This window comes from Nicotiana sylvestris, chromosome 6 (assembly GCF_000393655.2).
Source record: "Nicotiana sylvestris chromosome 6, ASM39365v2, whole genome shotgun sequence".
Lineage (NCBI taxonomy): Eukaryota > Viridiplantae > Streptophyta > Magnoliopsida > Solanales > Solanaceae > Nicotiana > Nicotiana sylvestris.
In genome coordinates, this window is record NC_091062.1 from 83,831,469 (window position 1) to 83,850,789 (window position 19,321).

At 36.2% G+C, this 19,321-nt stretch overlaps 1 protein-coding gene across 1 annotated transcript; it reads left to right on the forward strand.

The window, feature by feature from the left end:
• Positions 1-13,368: 13,368 nt before the first annotated feature.
• Positions 13,369-14,246, forward strand: LOC104226856 (kunitz trypsin inhibitor 5-like). Its single transcript, XM_009778938.2, has one exon. The coding sequence runs from the start codon at positions 13,454-13,456 to the stop codon at positions 14,081-14,083; it is 630 nt and encodes a 209-aa protein (XP_009777240.1). The 5' UTR covers positions 13,369-13,453; the 3' UTR covers positions 14,084-14,246.
• The last annotated feature ends 5,075 nt before the right edge of the window (positions 14,247-19,321 follow it).

Genomic DNA, 19,321 nt, shown 5'->3' on the forward strand with positions numbered 1-19,321 from the left:
TTATACTAGGTCGTTGTTATTGTTGTTGTTGTTGTTCAAAGTCCAAAATATTAGGGAAATAATTAAATGACTATTTTGTCTAGTATAAACTTTATCTTTAGAGGGTAAAAACGGCGAACGACATTTCGCTAAGGCCTTCGTGCTTTTAATATGGTATAGATTAAGACGTCTGAATTTGAATACACATCTGAATATTAATATGTGAATTAAGATTAATACCTTTGAATTTGAATACACATTTGAATATTAATATGTTGTATTAAGATCTGAATACTAAATAATTAAGACCGTTTTTTTCTCTATATTTGAAAGTATTAAATTTATTTTTATTTAAATATCAATAAATATAAATTCAAATCACATATACTAATTAATTTAATACTATATTAATAAATAGTTTTAAAAAATTATATAGTAAGTGGTGGTGGTGATAGCTAAAGGTGGTAGTTATGGGTACCGGCTGCTAGTGGCTGGTGGCGGTGTTGGTTGATGGTAGTGATGATGAGTATTAGATGGTGGATGACAATAGTAGTTAATGGTGGTGGTTGATAATGGTAATGACTGATAACTGTGATGGGTGATATATAGCGGTGGTTGATAGTGGTGATCGATAAGTTGTTGCGGTAATGATTATTTGTAGTGATGCTTGTAAATGATGGATAGTGACGGTGATAACTGATATTCGTGTTTGGTAGAGATGTTGATTGTGGCTGAGGATTGGTAGTAATGGGTGGTGGATAGTGGTGATGGTAATCTATAATGGTTGGGGACGATGATAGCAGTGATGGTGGTGGTTAGTGGTTAAAGTGTAGGAGTTATGATAAAATGTTATTATTTTTTACATAAATTCTTGAATGTATAGCATCTTAATGACATTAAGACTCTGTTATAGATCTTGATCATTAAGATCTATTCAAACCTATTAAGTGGTTGTAAAATTAAAAAAATAAATAGACTAATGATTAAGATCTGAATTATTAAGATTCAAATCTAAAAAATAAATGTACTTAATAACTGAGATAAGAATGATTAAGACAAACCTCTATTAAGTGCAAACAAATGAGGCCTAAGTCAACATCTTTGCTCCAAGTCTCTTTCATCATCTCCCGTCAAAGAGGGACAGGGATAAATTGTGTCTTGCCAGATTTTCGCGAGATAAAGGACCAAGTTCTTTGATGTACCCAATTCAGACACAAACAACAAATAAAGTGCGGAATATAAATAACACAATTATCTTTAAGTGGAGAACATCCTTGCTCAAAGGAATAAAAACCACAACCTACCCGTATAAAATTTTCCTTCACTTTCACTAACTTCAATGAGCAATTTTAAGTTACAACTTAATAACCAAGGACACTAATTCTAGTACCCTTAATCAACTCAATAGTAACTACCTTTCCAAACTAACTCTAGTCTAAAAAGCTAAAAAAAACTCAAAGTTTATATTAACCTATGATTACACTTCTTTAAAAGCAAAAAGGTTATAATTCAAGAACTTCAGCATTTTCGTCTTTCGGAACATGTTCGCATCTTGAATATATAAAATCACATTCTTGATATGAGTTGCTATTAGTCTTGAATAAGTTCTGTGTTTGTACGAAATACGATAGTCTTGAATAGCAGCAACATGGCGCTTTATATAGGAGTGAGGCGGGCCGATTTTTTTTTCTTCTTTCAAATTTAGCACCAAAACTAAAACAACTTGTTCCTAATAAATTTTAAAAGGATTCTATTTTGATTTCCTTAACCGACTCATTCTTAGCAAACCAACTTGCATTAGAAGACAGTCTTCACCTTCAGATCAACAGTCATTAAGCAGTCCGGTTCTTTTGCAAATATTTGTTAATTATCAAAACCAATTTAGCTTATCTCAATATTATGCCTTTCTTTTGATTCACCATGAAGAATGGCAAGCAGCAACATGTATATATACGGTAACACCATGCTTTGATATTGTTTTAAGGGCTTCCAAGGTAACAAAAAATTGTAGGATTTAGGTCCATTTTGCTATTGATCCGAAAAATCAACTAATCAAGCCATAAAACTTTGATAAACTAAAATGGATATTTCCTTAAAATGTTTAGCTAAAAATGTTCTCCTAAAAAAACTAGTCATATAATAATTATAATTTTTAAAACTAAATCATATATCAATTTCAATCATCCAATGACGCAATTTTCCATCATCAAGTTTCCGATGATAAACCAAAGCTGATACTTTCGTGCGTCTTGTCTCTTTGTTCAATGACACAATTTTTTATCATCAAGTTTCAATTCGACTGTAAGCTCCAACATCCCTCACTTAGGGCCTATTTGAAAAATTACCCTGCAATTAGATTTGGGTGTAATTATACAATTTTGACATATTTATTTGATCAAATAATTTTTTGATCAGCATGTAATTAAGTGTAATTGGGAGGAAATAATTATACTCTCCAATTCTCGAGGGATTAGAATTACTGATAATTAAATGGTGTAATTTCAAGGTTCTTTTTTGAATATTTTCTTTAATTTACTTTTATTTTTATTTTCTTAATTTATTTTATGTTTCACTTTTTAAATTCTTTTTCTTTCAAAAATTGTTCTTTTTATATTATTTATCTTTTATTTCTTATTTCTCATTTTCAACCTTTACGTATTTCTACATAATTTTTCATATTTTATTTCTTTCTTAATTATTATTTTATTTTTTATTACACTTAGCTATGTTATTATTTAATTTTTCTAAATAATTATAACTCTACTTTTAGAAAAAATAAGTCATCCATAACTTAGTTTATAGTGAGTGATGTCATTAAAGTTGAACCTTGTTATCAGATGAGGTTATATGCAAACTTAACTATGTTTAAATTTTAGATTATTTTTTAATAATTAAATAATATTCTCATTTTTCAAATTTATTTTTTGTGATTCCATGTAGTTGCTCATTTATTTTAATTTTTTTTTATTTTCTTCATTTAGCATAATTGTGCTATTATTCTAGTTTTGAAACTACACCTCCTAATATTAAAAATAGTGAATCATTAATAAACTTGGCAATGAGTGATGTCATTAAAGTAGAATCTCATTGTTGAATGAGGCTATATACTAATGTTTTCTTTTTCTTTTGAATTATATTTATTTAAATTATATTGAAACATATTTTATTTATGTTGTAATTTTACATAAGAGTATTACGTTAATTTTTTTGGATTTTAAATTTGTATTATATTTTCGGTTTTATTTTATTTTTTGTAGTAGTATTAACTTATTAATTCAGATTGCATGTCATTCATTTTTTAGTTAGAATTGATAGATTATTTTTTCATAAAATATTTGAGTTAGCTATGGTATTATATTTATAAATATTTAATCTTTTTTGTCAAGCATGCAGTCCATGATGTTCTTGTAAAATATATACTTTTATTTTTTTTATAATTAATTAAAATAAAATATTATTAATTTAAAAATCTATGTCAGTTATTTTTATAGTTACAAATATATGATTAGTAATTAATATATTTTCAAGCATTAATATGTATCTTAATGTAAATTTTAATTTTATTTATAAAGGCATATATTTATCAAATCTTAACTTTTAATTTTCGATAATTAATTTTATCCTTAAAATTTAATCTAACTGTGTAATTATACTTGTATAACCAAATAGTATACTTGTAATTACACTATAATTACATTATGACAAAACAAATATGTCATCATCGTAATTACAATACTATGTAAGTAGACTGTATAATTATTATCCTAACAATTATACCAATTTCGATTACTTAGTAATTTTCCAAATATACCCTTAAACTCTAGTATTTTGTACTTTAGCACTATTATGTAAAGTTTTTGAAAAAATGAGCATGAGTGGACCCTTCCTAGACAGCTTTCAGCTTTTGGGGCCAAGACTGAAGACACGTCGGCTGTTAATAATACTTGCATGTGCACCACCTTGCCTATTATGACAATCCAAACTGAAAATGTTTGATATTGAGATTTGAGAATTAAAATAAAACCATGTCTGTCACTCCATTATATTCTGTATCTTATCATTATTCAACAGGCAAATTGCGTTTAAAAAATTCTGTTTCCACACGATGGATTTATTGTATTTAAATTTTAAAGAGATTAAAAATTTGCTATGAATTTTTAAGTACATCTTTTCTTCATTTAAAAATACCAGTTGCTAACTTTTGTATAACATCTAAATATGTAAACTTTATGCTTTAAATTAAAAAATAAAAAGATTCGACCTTATCCGAATCCTATCAGTTCATTATGTTTTGCAAGTCTCTTCGCATTTCACTAAGGTTAGGATTCATTATACCCTTCATGGTTACTAGACGGAATTAAAATGAGATAAGTAATTAAATTCAGATCAAAGGAAGTAATATGGTAAAGCCAACAAGTTTAAAAGAACGTCCCCAATGTCGGTTCAAGGGGAGGCCACTAAAGCAATTACTTTAGGCTCCTCTAAGTTTAATGTCTTTTTTGAATGTGATAGAGCTCAAGTTTTCTAGATGAATACTTGGATTTCATAATAAATATGAAATATATAGAAAAGAACAATTTGATGACAAAAAATAAAAATAAGGTCTCTCTTAGTATTTTTAGAGCTGATATTTCTTACAAAGAGTGTAACGACCCGGCCGGTTATTTTGAGAATTAACGCCCGATCCCCTATTAACTGTTCCCCCCGTATCTATTTCTGCTATTATGAATTGTCAGGATGATTCGTTTTGAGTTTTGGAGTGTTTTGGGACACTTAGTCCCTAAATAAGAGCTTACGTCTTAGAATTTGGATCGTAGTCGGAATAGTGTGAAGACGGCTCCGGAATAGAATTACATCGATTCTGTTAGCTCTGTTGGGTATTTTGGGCATAGGGGCGTGTTCGGATTGTGTTTTAGAGGTCCATAGCTTATTTAGGCTTGAAATGACGAAAGTCGATTTTTTGGAGTTTTGAGCCGGTAGTGGAATTTTTGATATCGGGGTCGGAATACGATTCCAGATGTTGGAATAGGTCTGTAGTGTTGAATATGACTTGTATGCAACATTTGGGGGTCAAACGGACGTGGTTTGGTTGATTTCGGCATCAGTTGTCGAATTTAAAAGTTTCAAGTCCATTAAGTTTGGATTGGAGGGTGATTTGTGTTTTTAATATTGTTGGATGTGATTTGAGGGCTCGACTAAGTTCGTATGATGTTTTGGGGTTGGTTGGTATGTTTAGTTGAGGTGTCGAGGACCTCGGGTGAGTTTCGGGTGCTTAACGGATTGGTTTGAGACTTATGCAAATTGCTGAAGTTGTTGCACCTGGTGTTTTCGCACCTGCACATTTTGGGCCGCAGGTGCGGAGCCGCAGAAGCGGCTAAGGAATCGCAGAAGTGGAATTGGGCCTAATCCAGCTGGGTCCGAAGATGCGGTGAGGAGTCCGTAGAAGCGAAGGCACAGAAACAGCTGGGGACCGCAGGAGCGGGCTCGCAGGTGCGGCCCAGTGCTTGCAGATGCGGTCCCAGCCCACTCAAGTGAATTCCGCACCTGCGATAGAATTCCCGCAGGTGCGGCGCCACAAGTGCGATGATGGATCCGCATGTGCGGTTTGACTGGCAGAAAAAGGACAAACTCGAGGGTTTGATTTCATTCTCTATTTTTGGATCTAAAGAGCTCGGATTGAGGCAAAATTTTGAGGATTTTCAGAGGAAGCTTGTCGGTAACGATTCCTCACTCGATTTTGGTTGTATTTCATTAATATATTATTGTTTTCTTCATTTAATCAAGGAATTTGAGTGAGAAAGTTGAAAAAAGGGAGAAAAGTTCCCCAATCAAATTTCTGAGTTTTGAGTGGGATTTTGGCATCAGATGTGGATAATTTTGGTACGAGTGAACTCATGAGTGAATGAGTGTTCATAATTTGTGACTTTACCCGATTTCGAGACGTGTGCCCGGGGAGGATTTTTGGGCGTTTTTTTATTTTCTTGCCTTAGCTTTAATTTCATTAGCTAAATTAGTTGTTTGTAGCTATATTTACGTTATGTAACTGATTTGGCTAGATTTGGGCCATCTGGAGCCGGATATTCATGGAAAGAGCATTATTTCGTATTGATTTGAGCTTGGTTCGAGGTAAGTGTCTTGCCTAACCTTGTGTGAGGAAACTCCCCTTAGGATTTGGTACTATTTGATATATGAGCGCCGTGAACATGAGGCGACGAGTGCGTACACGGGCTATTTGTTGAAAAACCCCATTTTCATGAAGCAAATATCTGTTTTCCTTTAATTGAGCAACACTAGTATATGTAGCTATCCTATTTAGCTTAGGAAAGCATGTGTGATGACCCAAAAGGTTATCACTTGATTTTCGAATCAATTCTGTGTTCCGAGGCCTTAAAAGCCTTCTTTTATCTCACCTCGATTTGCGTACATGGTCCGGTCGTATATCCGAAACGCTTTTATGTGAAAATTTGATAAAAATGCTAATTTGGTCTTTAAAATTGAATTTAAGTTGACTTCGGTCAATATAAACGGACCCGAACCTATGATTTGACGGTCCCGGAGGGTCCGTAGAAAAATATGGACTTGGGCGTATGCCTGGAATCGAATTTCGAGGTCCCAAGGCCGAGAAATGAATTTTGCAAGAAAATTATTTAACTGAAATTTTAAGTGCTTTTGGAAATTTAAATGTATTTGAAATTGATGGTATCGGGCCCGTATTTTGGTTTCGGAGCCCGTTACAAGTCTTATATGGAATTTAGGTTGAGCTTGTAAAATTTGGTAAGAAACAAACTTGTTATGATATGAATCATACCCTCGGTAGTTAAAATTGAACTTAAGAAGTTCTTGAGATTTTTCTTTGATTTTGATGCTAAATTCGTTGTTAGAGATGTTAATTTGGCGATTTGATCGCACGAGTAAGTCCATATGATATTTTTGAGTTAGTATGCATGTTTGGTTTGGAGCCCCGAGGGCTCGGGTGAGTTTCGGATAGGTTTCGGGATGTTTTTACACACAGAAAAGTTACAGGTTTTGCTGTTTCTGATGCACAAATGTTTTGTGATTCGCGGTCGCAAAGCCATTCTCGCAATCGCAAAAGGGAAATTGGGGCTGGGGTGAATTTATTCTACACGAACGCGAGGATAAGGACGCGAACGCAGAGACTGGGGGTTTCTCTACGCGTACGCGACCCACTTCCCGCGAACGCGTATAGTAAATTGGAGGTGGGACTAGGATGCTGTCGTTCTTCTATACGAACGCGTACATTGGTCCGCGAATGCGAAGGTCAGAGGGGGAAACCCTTCGCGAATGCGTAGGAGAACTCGCGATCGCGTAAGTCCACTTCTGGCAGCTCTTTGCGATCGCGACAGTATTCTCGCGAATGCGCTGAACACTGTCTCCCAGCTCTTTTAAACAGTAACAGAAACGGGAATAAACCATTTTTTCACATCTCCTTTCCCAAAATCAGAACCTAGGCGATTTTTGAAGAGCAAAATCAACACCAAATCGTAGGTATGTGTTCCTAAACCCATCTCCTTCATTTTTCATCAACACACATTAGATTTCTAGGCCTAAATATTGTTCTTCCATGGTAGAATTTGGGATTTTTGGTAGAGTTAGGGCTTTTTGAATAATTGGAATTTAGACCTCATTTTGAGGTCGGATTTCGAAACTAATTGTATATTCAGGCTCGTGGGTGAATGGGTGATCAGGTTTCGGTCCGAACCTCGAGTTTTGACCGAGCGGGCCCGGGGTCGATTTTTGACTTTTTGAGAAAAATGATAGTAAACCTATAATTAAGCATTGGGTATAAATTCTTAAGCATTTATTGATGTTGTTAAATTAATTTGGGCTAGATACAAGTAATTTGGAGGCAAATTCTAAAGGAAAAGCGGTGTTTGAGGCTTGAGTTGGCCGTGGAAGTTCGAGGTAAGTGTTTGGTCTAACCTTAGCTTGAGGGAATATGTATTATGCTTTATTTGCTATGTGCTAGTGTAGTGTAAGACAAATAAGTGTGGTGACGAGTATCTATACGTTGGTGTCAAGCATGCCCGTGAGTTTTAAATTGTGATCGTTGTGTTTCTTAATAAGTACTACGAATGCCTAAATTGTTGATTATCCATGTTGAGCAAGAATTATGGTTATTTTCTTAGTGTTTGGTTATTGTTGAGCATTGGCTCTAATTGAGGTTCAATTGTGAAGTTGCTTATTGGTTCAAGTTTGGTTATAGCTGATTCCCTTGCCGGGATGTATTTAATTCTTATTGTTGATTCCTTTGCCGGGATGTATTTATACTTATTGTTAATTTTCTTGCCGGGATATTGTTGTTGTTGTTATTGTTTGGGTGAGTAAAGAGTAATAAAGCACGAAGGGTGATGCCGTGCACATTCATACTTATGCATATGGTGAGGAAAGAGTGATAAAGCATGAAGGGTGATGCCATGTACATTTACATTGATATTGATGCATATGGTGAGGAAGAGTGGTAAAACACGAAGGGTAATGCCGTGCACACTTCTAATATTTACATGGTGAGGAAGAGAGATAAAGCACGAAGGGTGATGACGTGCACATTTTCATTACTTGATTTGCATTGGTGAGGATTGAGAGTAAAAGCACGAAGGGTGATGCCGTGCACTTATTGCCTGTTTATTATGATTTCTTGCTGTTTCGGTTCAAGCACTTTTATTGTCTTATTCCACTGCTATTGTGATTCATTATGTTAGTGTTTCTCCATAGCATGTTACCCTTCCCTCATTACTTTTGAACTATTTTTATTACTATCATTCTGTTAGATACTGTTTAGCTGCAGGTTGTTTGGTTGTTATGTCCTAGCCTCGTCACTACTTCACCGAGGTTTGGCTCGACACTTACCAGCACATGGGGTCAGTTGTGCTGATACTACACCCTGCACTCTTTTGTGCAGATCCCGGTACTGGAGCATACGAACCTTAGCTAGGGGTTGCTGCTTTCAGTCCATTAGGAGACCCGAGGTAGACCTGTAGGCATCCGCAGGCCTTGGCGTCCCCTCCCTATCTAGTTTCTTTCTATTCTTTTATATTCTAGAGATAGACATGTACTTTCTTGTTCAGACTTTATTTGTAGTTTTTTAGATAGTCCGTCAGATTATGACACCAGTTCTGGGTAGTTTATGTTATGGATTCGTATTGGTAATAACTAAATTGTTAAATTTCATTCTTCTGCTTTATTTATTTTCGCTGTTTATAAAATATTAATTTACATTTGTTAAGGGATTAAAAAAAATGAAAAAGGTAAAATAATTGGAATAATCGGCTTGCCTAGCTTTCATTAGTAGGCTCCATCACGACCCCCAAGGGTGGAAAATCCGGGTCATGACAACATGCCTACGTACCTTAACTATCTTAATTGCCTATTTGAACTCTGTGCAGTATGTTTTAGTGAAATTTCCTTTTGTTCCTTGACTCAGACTTAGCCTAAATTGTGTTTTCTTGCTGTAACTGTTATCTCTATTTGATTGAGCTGTATATTTACTTTGGGACTACGGAATGGTATTTCGGGAGATCCCTGTGTACTGCATATTTACTTTGGGACTACGGAACGGTATTTCGGGAGATTCCCTTGCACATTTATGTTTTGGACTACAGAACGGTATCCCGGGAGATCCCCCTGCACATTTACATTTGAGACTACGGAACGGTATCCCGGGAAATCCCCTGTTGTTATCTATGCGTACCGAGCCATTGTTTTTCTGTGATTTCATTCTCCTTAAATATTAGTATTTATCATTGCTGCGATATTTCATTCTATTTTATTATAGTATTTATCTTTGCTGCGATATTTCATTCTGTCTTATTATGTATATATATATATATATATATATATATATATATATATATATATATATATATATATATATATATATATATGCCAGTAGGGCCCTGACCTGATCTCGTCACTACTCGACTGAGGTTAGGTTTGGCACTTACTGAGTACCATTGTGGTGTACTGATTCCCTTTTCCTGCACATGTTTTTCGTGTACAGATCCAGGTACCTCACATCAGTTGCATTACTAGTGCGACAAGATGATTGTAGAGACTTCAAGGTATATTTGTCGCGTCCGCAGACCTCGAAGTCCCTAACTATTCCACCCCATGTCACTCATTCTTGTATTTTTCTTCTTTTATTAGATTCTGGAGTATGGGAGTACTGTTTCTTTCTTTAGCTTGTGATTTATGACATTTCGGGTTTTGAGAGAGTTTATGTACTGTTCGGAAGTGATTATTGTATATGCCGAGCGGCATCTCATTCCCTTATTTAAATTTACTTTTTAGTCGATAGCTTTTATGTTTTGTTCTTTTTTCCGCAAATGTTAGGCTTACCTAGTCGTAGAGATTAGGTGCCGTCACGACGGTTCACAGAGGGAGAACTAGGGTTGTGACAAAGAGTAAATCAAACTGTTTTTTCAATTCAAAATAGACCTAAACTATTCCAAAATGTATGGTTTTATTTTAAAATATACTTAGTAAAATTGAGATCATTAGATGATGAGAACTTATAAAAATATTATCTTAACCATGGAGATTAATATTGTTGAAGCTTTGGTGAGTGGAGTTATTATATACCTTTCATGGTGGGAGCTAGCAAGTAGCCGAGTGCATAGTAAAGATACGTACAAGATGGTTGATACACTTGTCACGATCCAAATCTCCCTCCGTAAGATGCTGTGACGGCACCTAGTCTCTACGACTAGGTAAGCCTAACATTTGCGGAATAATGAACTGAAATCATAAATCTAACAACTAACTACAATATATAATTAAATAGATGATAAAAATGCCACTCGATATGTACAATAACCAACTCTTGAATATAAACAAAAATTCCCTAAGACCGAAACATCATAAGTCACAAGCTTCTACGAATTTGTCTAACTATTTCTATACATCAATAACTAGAAGAAGTAAAGGAGGAACAACATCAAAGGGATAGAAGGGGACTCCGAGGTCTGCGAACGCGGAAGATGTATCTTGAAGTCTCCGGAGCAGCAACAAGTATGCAACTAGTAGCGAGGCTGGTAAGAGGTACCTAGATCTGTACACGGAACATATGTAGAAGAGTAGCATGAGTACACCACAACGATACCTAGTAAGTGCCAAGCCTAACCTCAGTTGAGTAGTGACGAGGTCAGGTCAAGGCCCTTCTGGTATATATATAATAAATAGGGCAGGATTAAATATCACAGTATAATAAGAGACTGAAATCTAACAAAGAGGAAATCACAGAAGAATATCAGTACAACACACAAAAGTAACAACAAGGGATCTCTCGAGATACCATCTCGTAGTCCCAAAAGTAAATGTGCAGGGGGATCTCCCGGGATATTGCCCCGTAGTCCCAAAGTAAATATGCAGGGGAATCTCTCGGAATACCGTTCCGTAGTCCCAAAGTAAATACACAGCTCAAATAATAGAAATAACAGTTACGGCAAAAAATCCTACAGTTTAGGCTAAGTACAAGTCAAGGAAAAAACGAGAAATCCACTAAGCATGCTGCACAGAGTTCAAATAAGCATTTAAGGCATGTAGACATGCTATACTAGGCTAAATAGGATAACTACACATGTTGATATAATTAAATTAAGATAAACAGGTTATTACTCAGTGAAAATTGGGTTTTTACAACAAATAGCCCGTGTACGCACTCGTCACCTCATGTACACGGTGCTCACTTATCACAACAGTACCAAATCCTAAGGGGAGTTCCCCCACACAAGGTTAGGCAAGCCACTTATCTCGAATCAAGCTCAATCAATCGGTAACAATGCCTTTTCCACGAATATACGACTCCGAATGGCCCAAATCTAGCCAAAAGCAATCACATACTATAAATATAACTATAAGAAACTAATCTAATTAATGAAATCAAGGCTTAAGCAAGAAATTAGAAAATCGCCCCAAAAAATCGATCGGGGCCCACGTCTCAAAATCGGGTAGAAGTCACCGAATATGAACACTCATTCATTCACGAGTTCACTCGTACCAAAATTATTCAAATCCGATATCGAAATCCCAATCAAAACTCAAAATTTTAGTTGAAGAACTTCTCCCATTTCCCCCCAATTTTCTCAACCAAATTCCTTAATTAAATGATGAAATCAACTATAGATTAGTGGAATGTAATCATAAATGGGTTAAGAATCGTTACCCAAAAGCTTCCTCTAAAAATCTCCCAAATTATCGCCCAAATCTTAGCTCTCGAAGTCCTAAAATTTAAAATGGTATAAAACCCTCGAAATCCTCTTTTTCTGCCTAGCGATCGCGCACCTGCGGGCTTCAAGTCGCACCTGCGACGCCGCTCCTGCGAAAATTCCATCGCAGGTGTGGAAATGACTTAAAAGGCTACGTCCGCTTCTGCGATAAAAAGGTCGTACCTACGAGTGCGCGCCTGCGGACATTGGTCCGCTTCTGTGGTCTTCTCCGCTCCTGCGAGTCCATAAGCGCATTTGCGGTCATCGCAGATGTTGCATCAACCTCGCACCTGCGACCCCTGACCACTCATGCCAAATCCGCTTCTGCGCTTGACCCCCCGCACGTACGATCCCGTACCTGCGGTCTCCCCACCGCAGATGCCAACCCATCAGAAGTCTGAAAACTTCAGCAATAACACAAGTCCAATTTTCGATCCGTTAAGCATCTGAAACTTACCCCGAGGCCCCCGGGACCTCAACTAAACACACCAACAAGTCATAAAATACCATACGAACTTAATCGAGCTCTCAAATCATATTAAACAACGCTAAAAACACGAATCACCCTACAATTCAAGCTTAATAAACTTTGAAACTTCATACTTCTATAACCGATGCCGAAACATATCAAACCACATCCGATTGACCTCAAATTTTGCACACAAGTCATATTCAATATTATAGACCTACTTCAACATCTGAAATCGGAATCTGACTGCAATATCAAAAAGTACACTTCCGGTCAAAATCTCCAAAAATTCGACTTTCGCCATTTCAAGCCTAAATCAGCTACAGACCTCAAATTCACAATCCGGACACATTCCTAAGTCCAAAACCACCCAACGGAGCTAACGGGCCTCAGTTGTGTGAGACACAAAATAAATTTTTCCGCGTCTCACCTACCGCCTTAATCCTCCTCTTACCTATAATTAAGTGGGTAGGTAAGAATCTACTACTAAACAAGCCGCTGAGACAATAATCTGTTGGCTGAATCCACTCATCTTTAAGACGACAAGAGTGTGGTTTCGGTTATAATAATAATCTCCTCGTTTTTTTTTCCTTATAATAATTGGTCACAAAATTTTATACTCAATATATTATGCTAAAGATTGGAGACCGACGTGCAAGGAAGACATCACCGTATATGTCCCTCTATAAATAGACTATTTACTTTCCCAATTCAACACATCAATCTACTTGCATGCATAGAATAGTAGTAAACCTCTAAATATATATCCAGGCAAAGAAAAATGAATATCCTTTTGCTCTCATTTATCCTTCTCCAATATTTTGCCTTTTCATTAGCCAATCCCTCAGAACTAGTTTCAGCTGGTCCATCACCATCTCCAGTTCTCGACACCAATGGCGACAAAATCCGAGCTGGTTCCAACTATTTCGTGCTGCCAGTGATCCGAGGAAGAGGCGGCGGGCTCTTACCTTCCAACGTTAAGCAAAACAATTCTTGTCCTAGGGACATTATTCAAAATTCCAATGAAGTCCAAGAAGGCTTGCCCGTGGTTTTCACCCCTGTGGACCCCAAAAAAGGTGTCATTCGTCTCTCCACTGACCTTAACGTTAGGTTTTTCACTCCAACTATTTGTGCTAGAGAAACTATTTGGAAACTTGGGACCTATGATGAGAAGTTGAAGCAATATTTCATAGTGACTGGTGGAGTTGAAGGAAACCCGGGACCTCTGACAGTGAGCAATTGGTTTAAGATTGAGAAACTTGGGACTGATTACAAGTTTGTGTTCTGCCCAAGCGTGTGCACATTTTGCAAGGTTATTTGCAAAGATGTTGGTATATACAATAAGGATGGAGTCAGGTTTTTGGCTCTCAGTGACACTCCCTTCAGGGTTATGTTCAAGAGGACTTTCTAATCCTATGTAACTTTCTTTATTCAGTTTTATGGTGATCATAGGATCGTCATTTTCCTCGAATTTTCTGCTTGTGTAATGTCGGTTGTTTTTCAGTTGTGAGTTTGAGGTTGTGAACACACTGCAAATTTTAGCTGTTTGAATTTCTACTCCAATAGTTTGTTTCTTTTTCTCTTAAACTTTGATATTTATGTTCCCAATTTTCCATCTTTTTTTCCCTTCATTACACCAATGTTTTATCTGACTTTTGCTAAATTTCGCGTTTCAATGCCTATACAAACACTTCACTATATGCTCTTTTAGCTTATCCTGCTGAGTACTATCCAAAGACAATAAGCAACTGTCCGGGCAGTGTGGGCACAGAAAATTATGAGAACGACAATTTTTATAAGCTGAGATATCGCAAGTGTTTAATCAAAAAATAATTTTTGTGGTCAAAGTCAATATTAAGGAAAATTGGGTTTCTAATAACCAAGTTTATTTCACTTATCCAAAAATAAGAAAGTAAAAAACAATTGAAATTCAGTATTCAATAAATGAGGGAAAGAAATCTTATTGATGGACACTATTTTCTCCCAAGAATTATGGACAAGGTTTTTCAATCAAAATAGAGATATAAAGTAAAATACTAATTACATATATTCGTGAATATTCTGATGATTGTACAAAATAAGGTAAGGATCCTTATATAAGGATACAAAGATGTAACGGTTTCCCCTAACTTAATTCCTACATGTTACTAACATTAACTGTATTAATGGCTCGTTACCAAAATTACTTATAACGACTATGATAATAATAGGTGATCGTGCATAATTAGGGATAATGATGATTCCCTTGCCATATTCACAACTGTTTGTGAATCTTTCCCTTATGGTCTTCATGCATCTCGCGTGTCTATTTCTTTTTTTCCAGCTGTCAGTTATAGTACCTTCTTTCGTAAATCCCATGGGTATTTCCAGCTGTCAGTTGAATCCTAGGGTAATATTTTCTTCAGATGTGAAGAGATGTACGTTCTTTCATTTAATGCCTGGGACATGTGTCCTGTTATGATTGGCTCTATGGTTTATAGTGTTTTTAGGTTTTTCTGTGGCTGCGTCAGTTTGAAGTGACGATTCCATGATGACAGTTCATAATGACGGTCCTTCTTTATAAATATCACATCACATACCACCCAAAAATTTCTTCTTCTTTCTTGTCATACTCAAACTTCTTCTGCAATTTTTCCCTCTCTTCATGCTTTCACCATTAAAAATGACTTCCCGTTCTTCAAATCCTTCTCCGTCGTCAGACCCTCATAAAGTACTCATTGTTGATGAAATTTCTCCCTCTTCTGCCCCAGTTAGGAGTAGAAGAGGCGATAGACTACGTAGCTTAAGATCTTTATCAAGTCGTAGCTCTACCCTTCATAGAAGAATACTGCAAAACCTTCTTCTTCCAAAGACAAAACTTCATCAACTCCTAGATCCTCCTCTAAAGGTAAAGACCATAATGAACCGTTGCAAGAACCTGATGTTTCTGAAATTGTCCCTTAATTTTTTTTTATATCAGACTGTGAGGCTATAAGAAAACAAGTTTCTTCCATAGAAACACTTAACCCTGTCGATCGTTACTCTACTTTGATCACTCCTGGTCTTCTTCCTCTAGTTCGTCGTGAATGCCATTGGAAACCTAATTTCCCTGTGATAGATCTTAGTGCTGATGATCAAATAACCCCTTTATCGTGAAGGTTATTCGTTTGTTTACACCTATCCTTTTACCCTAGGATTCAACCCACCTATCGACCTAGGATCATTGAGTTTTGTCGTTACTTCAATGTCTGTCTTGATCAAATAGATCTGATAATAGGGAGGGCAGTAGCTTGCCTTCGTTATTTGTCAAACTTAGTTTCAGTCCCTTTACTTTTCAACACTTACTCCATATGTGTTCCCTGAAGCTCTTTCGTGAAGGTGTTTTTTCACTTGTGGCGAGAAGCAAGAGAATTTTAGTCAGCCCCGAGGATGATCATAATCATGGCTGGTATGCCCAGTTCGTGACTGTTCTCACCCGTGATTTAGTAGGTGATAAAAATATGTCTTTCCCTGAGAAAGTGGAACTTTGCACGTGAGTATTTTTCTTTACTTTTTCTGCTTCTCTTAGGATTTCAATTATCTTATACTCCCTCCGTTTCATATTAAATGAGGTAGTTTGACTCGGCACAGAGTTTAAGAAAAAAGAATAAGACTTTTGAAACTTATGTCTTAAAAGCTTAAGGGGTAAAAGGTTTGTAGGGCCATGACATTTGTGTGGCTATAAAAGTTTCTCATTAAGAGTAAATGGGTAAAATGAAGAGTTTAAAGTAGATTTATTTCCAAATTTAGAAATGTGTCATTTATTTTGGAACATACTAAAAAGGAAAGTATCTCATCTAATATGAAACTGAGGGAGTACATTTTTTTTTTACTTTTCAGCAATCATGGAAGTTTTTGGTGAACTCCCTAACTTTCGTGATTGGATAGAAAAAATATTGACCGCTGCCCCTATGGAGCAGAGATCATTGAAATCCCTCTCCTAAAATTTTGAGTGGAAAGTGAAAACTCATGGTATTTTTCTTTAACATGACTTTGTTTTATTGTATCTTATTTTACTCTAACCTTTTTTGTTGTTCCTAGGATTTGCTGTTCGTGGCATTATTCCCGCTTCTATTCGTGCTGCTAGGCTTTCTGTTAGCACAACACATGAGAAAATTCTGAGCGTGTTCTCTTCAAACAGGAAGAATGTTGAAGCCCGCGACTCTGATGAAGAAGAAAAAGATGACGATGGTTCTTTAGTAGGAAAGCCACGAGTTAGTAGACGCGTGGTTTTAGATGATGAAGCCACAGTCCCTCAAGACCTACCTTCAGGACCCGTCCCTTTCAAACTAAACTTGTTGATGAACCTGAGAGTGTCCCTTTGGACCTATCAGAAGATGAAGATATTAACCACTATGGTAATCTCCCCTCAAGTTCTATTGATAGACTTTTCGCTCAAGGATTTGAGGGTGAAGATGATCTTGGCTCTGTTTCTGAAGAGCCACTGCTTGCTTCCCTTCCAATGACCCTTGTTGCTCTTGCTGTTAATCCTTCCATCTCCTCTACTACCACATGCACGGTTGTTTCTGTTACCGCACCTACCGCTATCCCCCGTGAAGAAGCTGACCCTTTTAGCAAGAGAAAAGGTATGAGCATGTGTTGATTGAAGTCCCCGATGGTGGGAACTTGTTAAAGAAATCTAGCCGAGCTCTGGTATGGTTGAAACCGTTGATTGGCCCCGTGGATATAGAAAAGCTTGAGTCTCACAGCTCTTTAACCTTAATGAATGATGTTATTCATTCTGCATTTAAGGTATATCCTTCTTCCCTTATGTTTCCTGCTTTCCTTCTAAGTTTATAAATTTTCTACCTTGCCTTTTTGCAAAACAATCTAACAGGTATGAAGCTGATGAGAAGAATATTTTGGACTGATCAACAAGTGGTTGAGTTGTGTATTGAAGCTAATAATTGGAAGGGATAATTTAAAAGACTTTAACTTGAAAAAGACATCTTTACCGAAGAAAATGGGTATTTAGAGCAACAATTAAAGATAACAACTGTCGACTTAGTGATTTTGAAGGCCTCTTCAAACCAAGTTGAAAAAGAGAAAGATAGATTATAATCCTCCTCTGCTGAGCAACATTCAAGGGCTACCGAGGAGATTAGGAGCTTGAAAGAGCTTCTAAATCAGAAGGAGATGTATGCTGGTGATCTAGTTCAGATGCTCACTCAAACTCAAGAGGATCTCCGTGCCTCTTTTGATAAAGTCAAGTTCCTTGAGGGTACTCTTGAACCTTTGAAGGCTTCATATGAAGCTTCATAAGCTGAAAAAGAAGACCCAAGGGTTAAGATAGAACTACTGGAAAAAGATTATGAAGCTCTTGAAGACAAACTAATGCTTGATGTTAGCTGGGATTTTCTAAATACCCATCTAGAAACTTTGATTGAGGCTGACCAAGAAGGTTATGACATCGGGGCTGAGACTGCTAAAGCTAAAGAGGCAATTGAAAAGACTCAACAACGCCAAAGTTTTTCAACACCCGAGTACAAAAGTTTCAAAGGTGATAAAGATGGTCCCGTAGTTGACCAAGCTGATGCCCAACCTTCGTTTTCTCAAGTTGATCCTTCCACCTCTGCTGCTGATGCTCCTTAGTTTTTCACCCTTCACCTTAGATTTTTTCTTTTGTTGGTGTTTATGAAACATTTTTGCTTTTGTTTTAAGTTGATCTTGGGAAACTTTTCCTTCCCTTCTTTTAGGATGTTAATGCTAATATCGTTTCGTTGCATATCTTATATTATGCTTTTTGCTCTTTAAGTTTCGAGCTTTTACTTACATTCGAAATTCTCTAATATGTCGTGTCTTAATATGCACGTGTTTTTTTATTTTGTAAAAGAGGTCCATTTTATATTAACAACATTAATAAAGATGACATCTTATCTTCATATTGAAATAAAGATATGAAATATGAAGTAATTCGAAGAAGTTTAATTTGAACTTTCAAACAAATATTTATGTACAAAATTTTCATAACTGATTTCTTTATAAAGTTTTACAATTACGGGTACGCTTACCCCGTGACTAAATTTATTGACTTAATTTAAAAGCTCGTGGAAACACGCACGGGACTCGGCGGTAACATTTTAGATGATGGCTGCTTCACCCTTTCTATCAGAATTATTATAACCTAGACCGAGAATTATTATATATTTCGCATGTCTTTCGGGTCTAATGTCATCATCTGGTACGAGCTAAAATTTTTCCTATCATCTAAAATGCTTAGTAAAACTTAAATGGACAAAGTAAAAAAAATAAACCTTTAGGATACCTGACCGTGGGTTCTTGCGTTCTCAAAAGTAATATTTCTTCAAGTGAACTGCATTTCAATGAGATAGTAACGCCTTGCCGTCCATAGTCTCCAAGTCATATGCTCCTTTTTTCGCAATACCTTTAACTCAATATGGGCCTTCCCAATTTAGACTCAATTTTCCTGCATTTGCCGCGTGTGTTGATCGAAACACCTTTTTAAGGACAGAGTCCCTAATCTTGAAATATCTCTGGTTTGCCTTCCTATTGTAATATCATTCCATCCTTTGCTTTTGTGGTGCCATCCGAACTAAAGCTACCTCCCTTCTTTCTTCTGTAAAATCTAAATTCGTACGGAACTCTTCTTTATTTAATGCTTTATCTATAT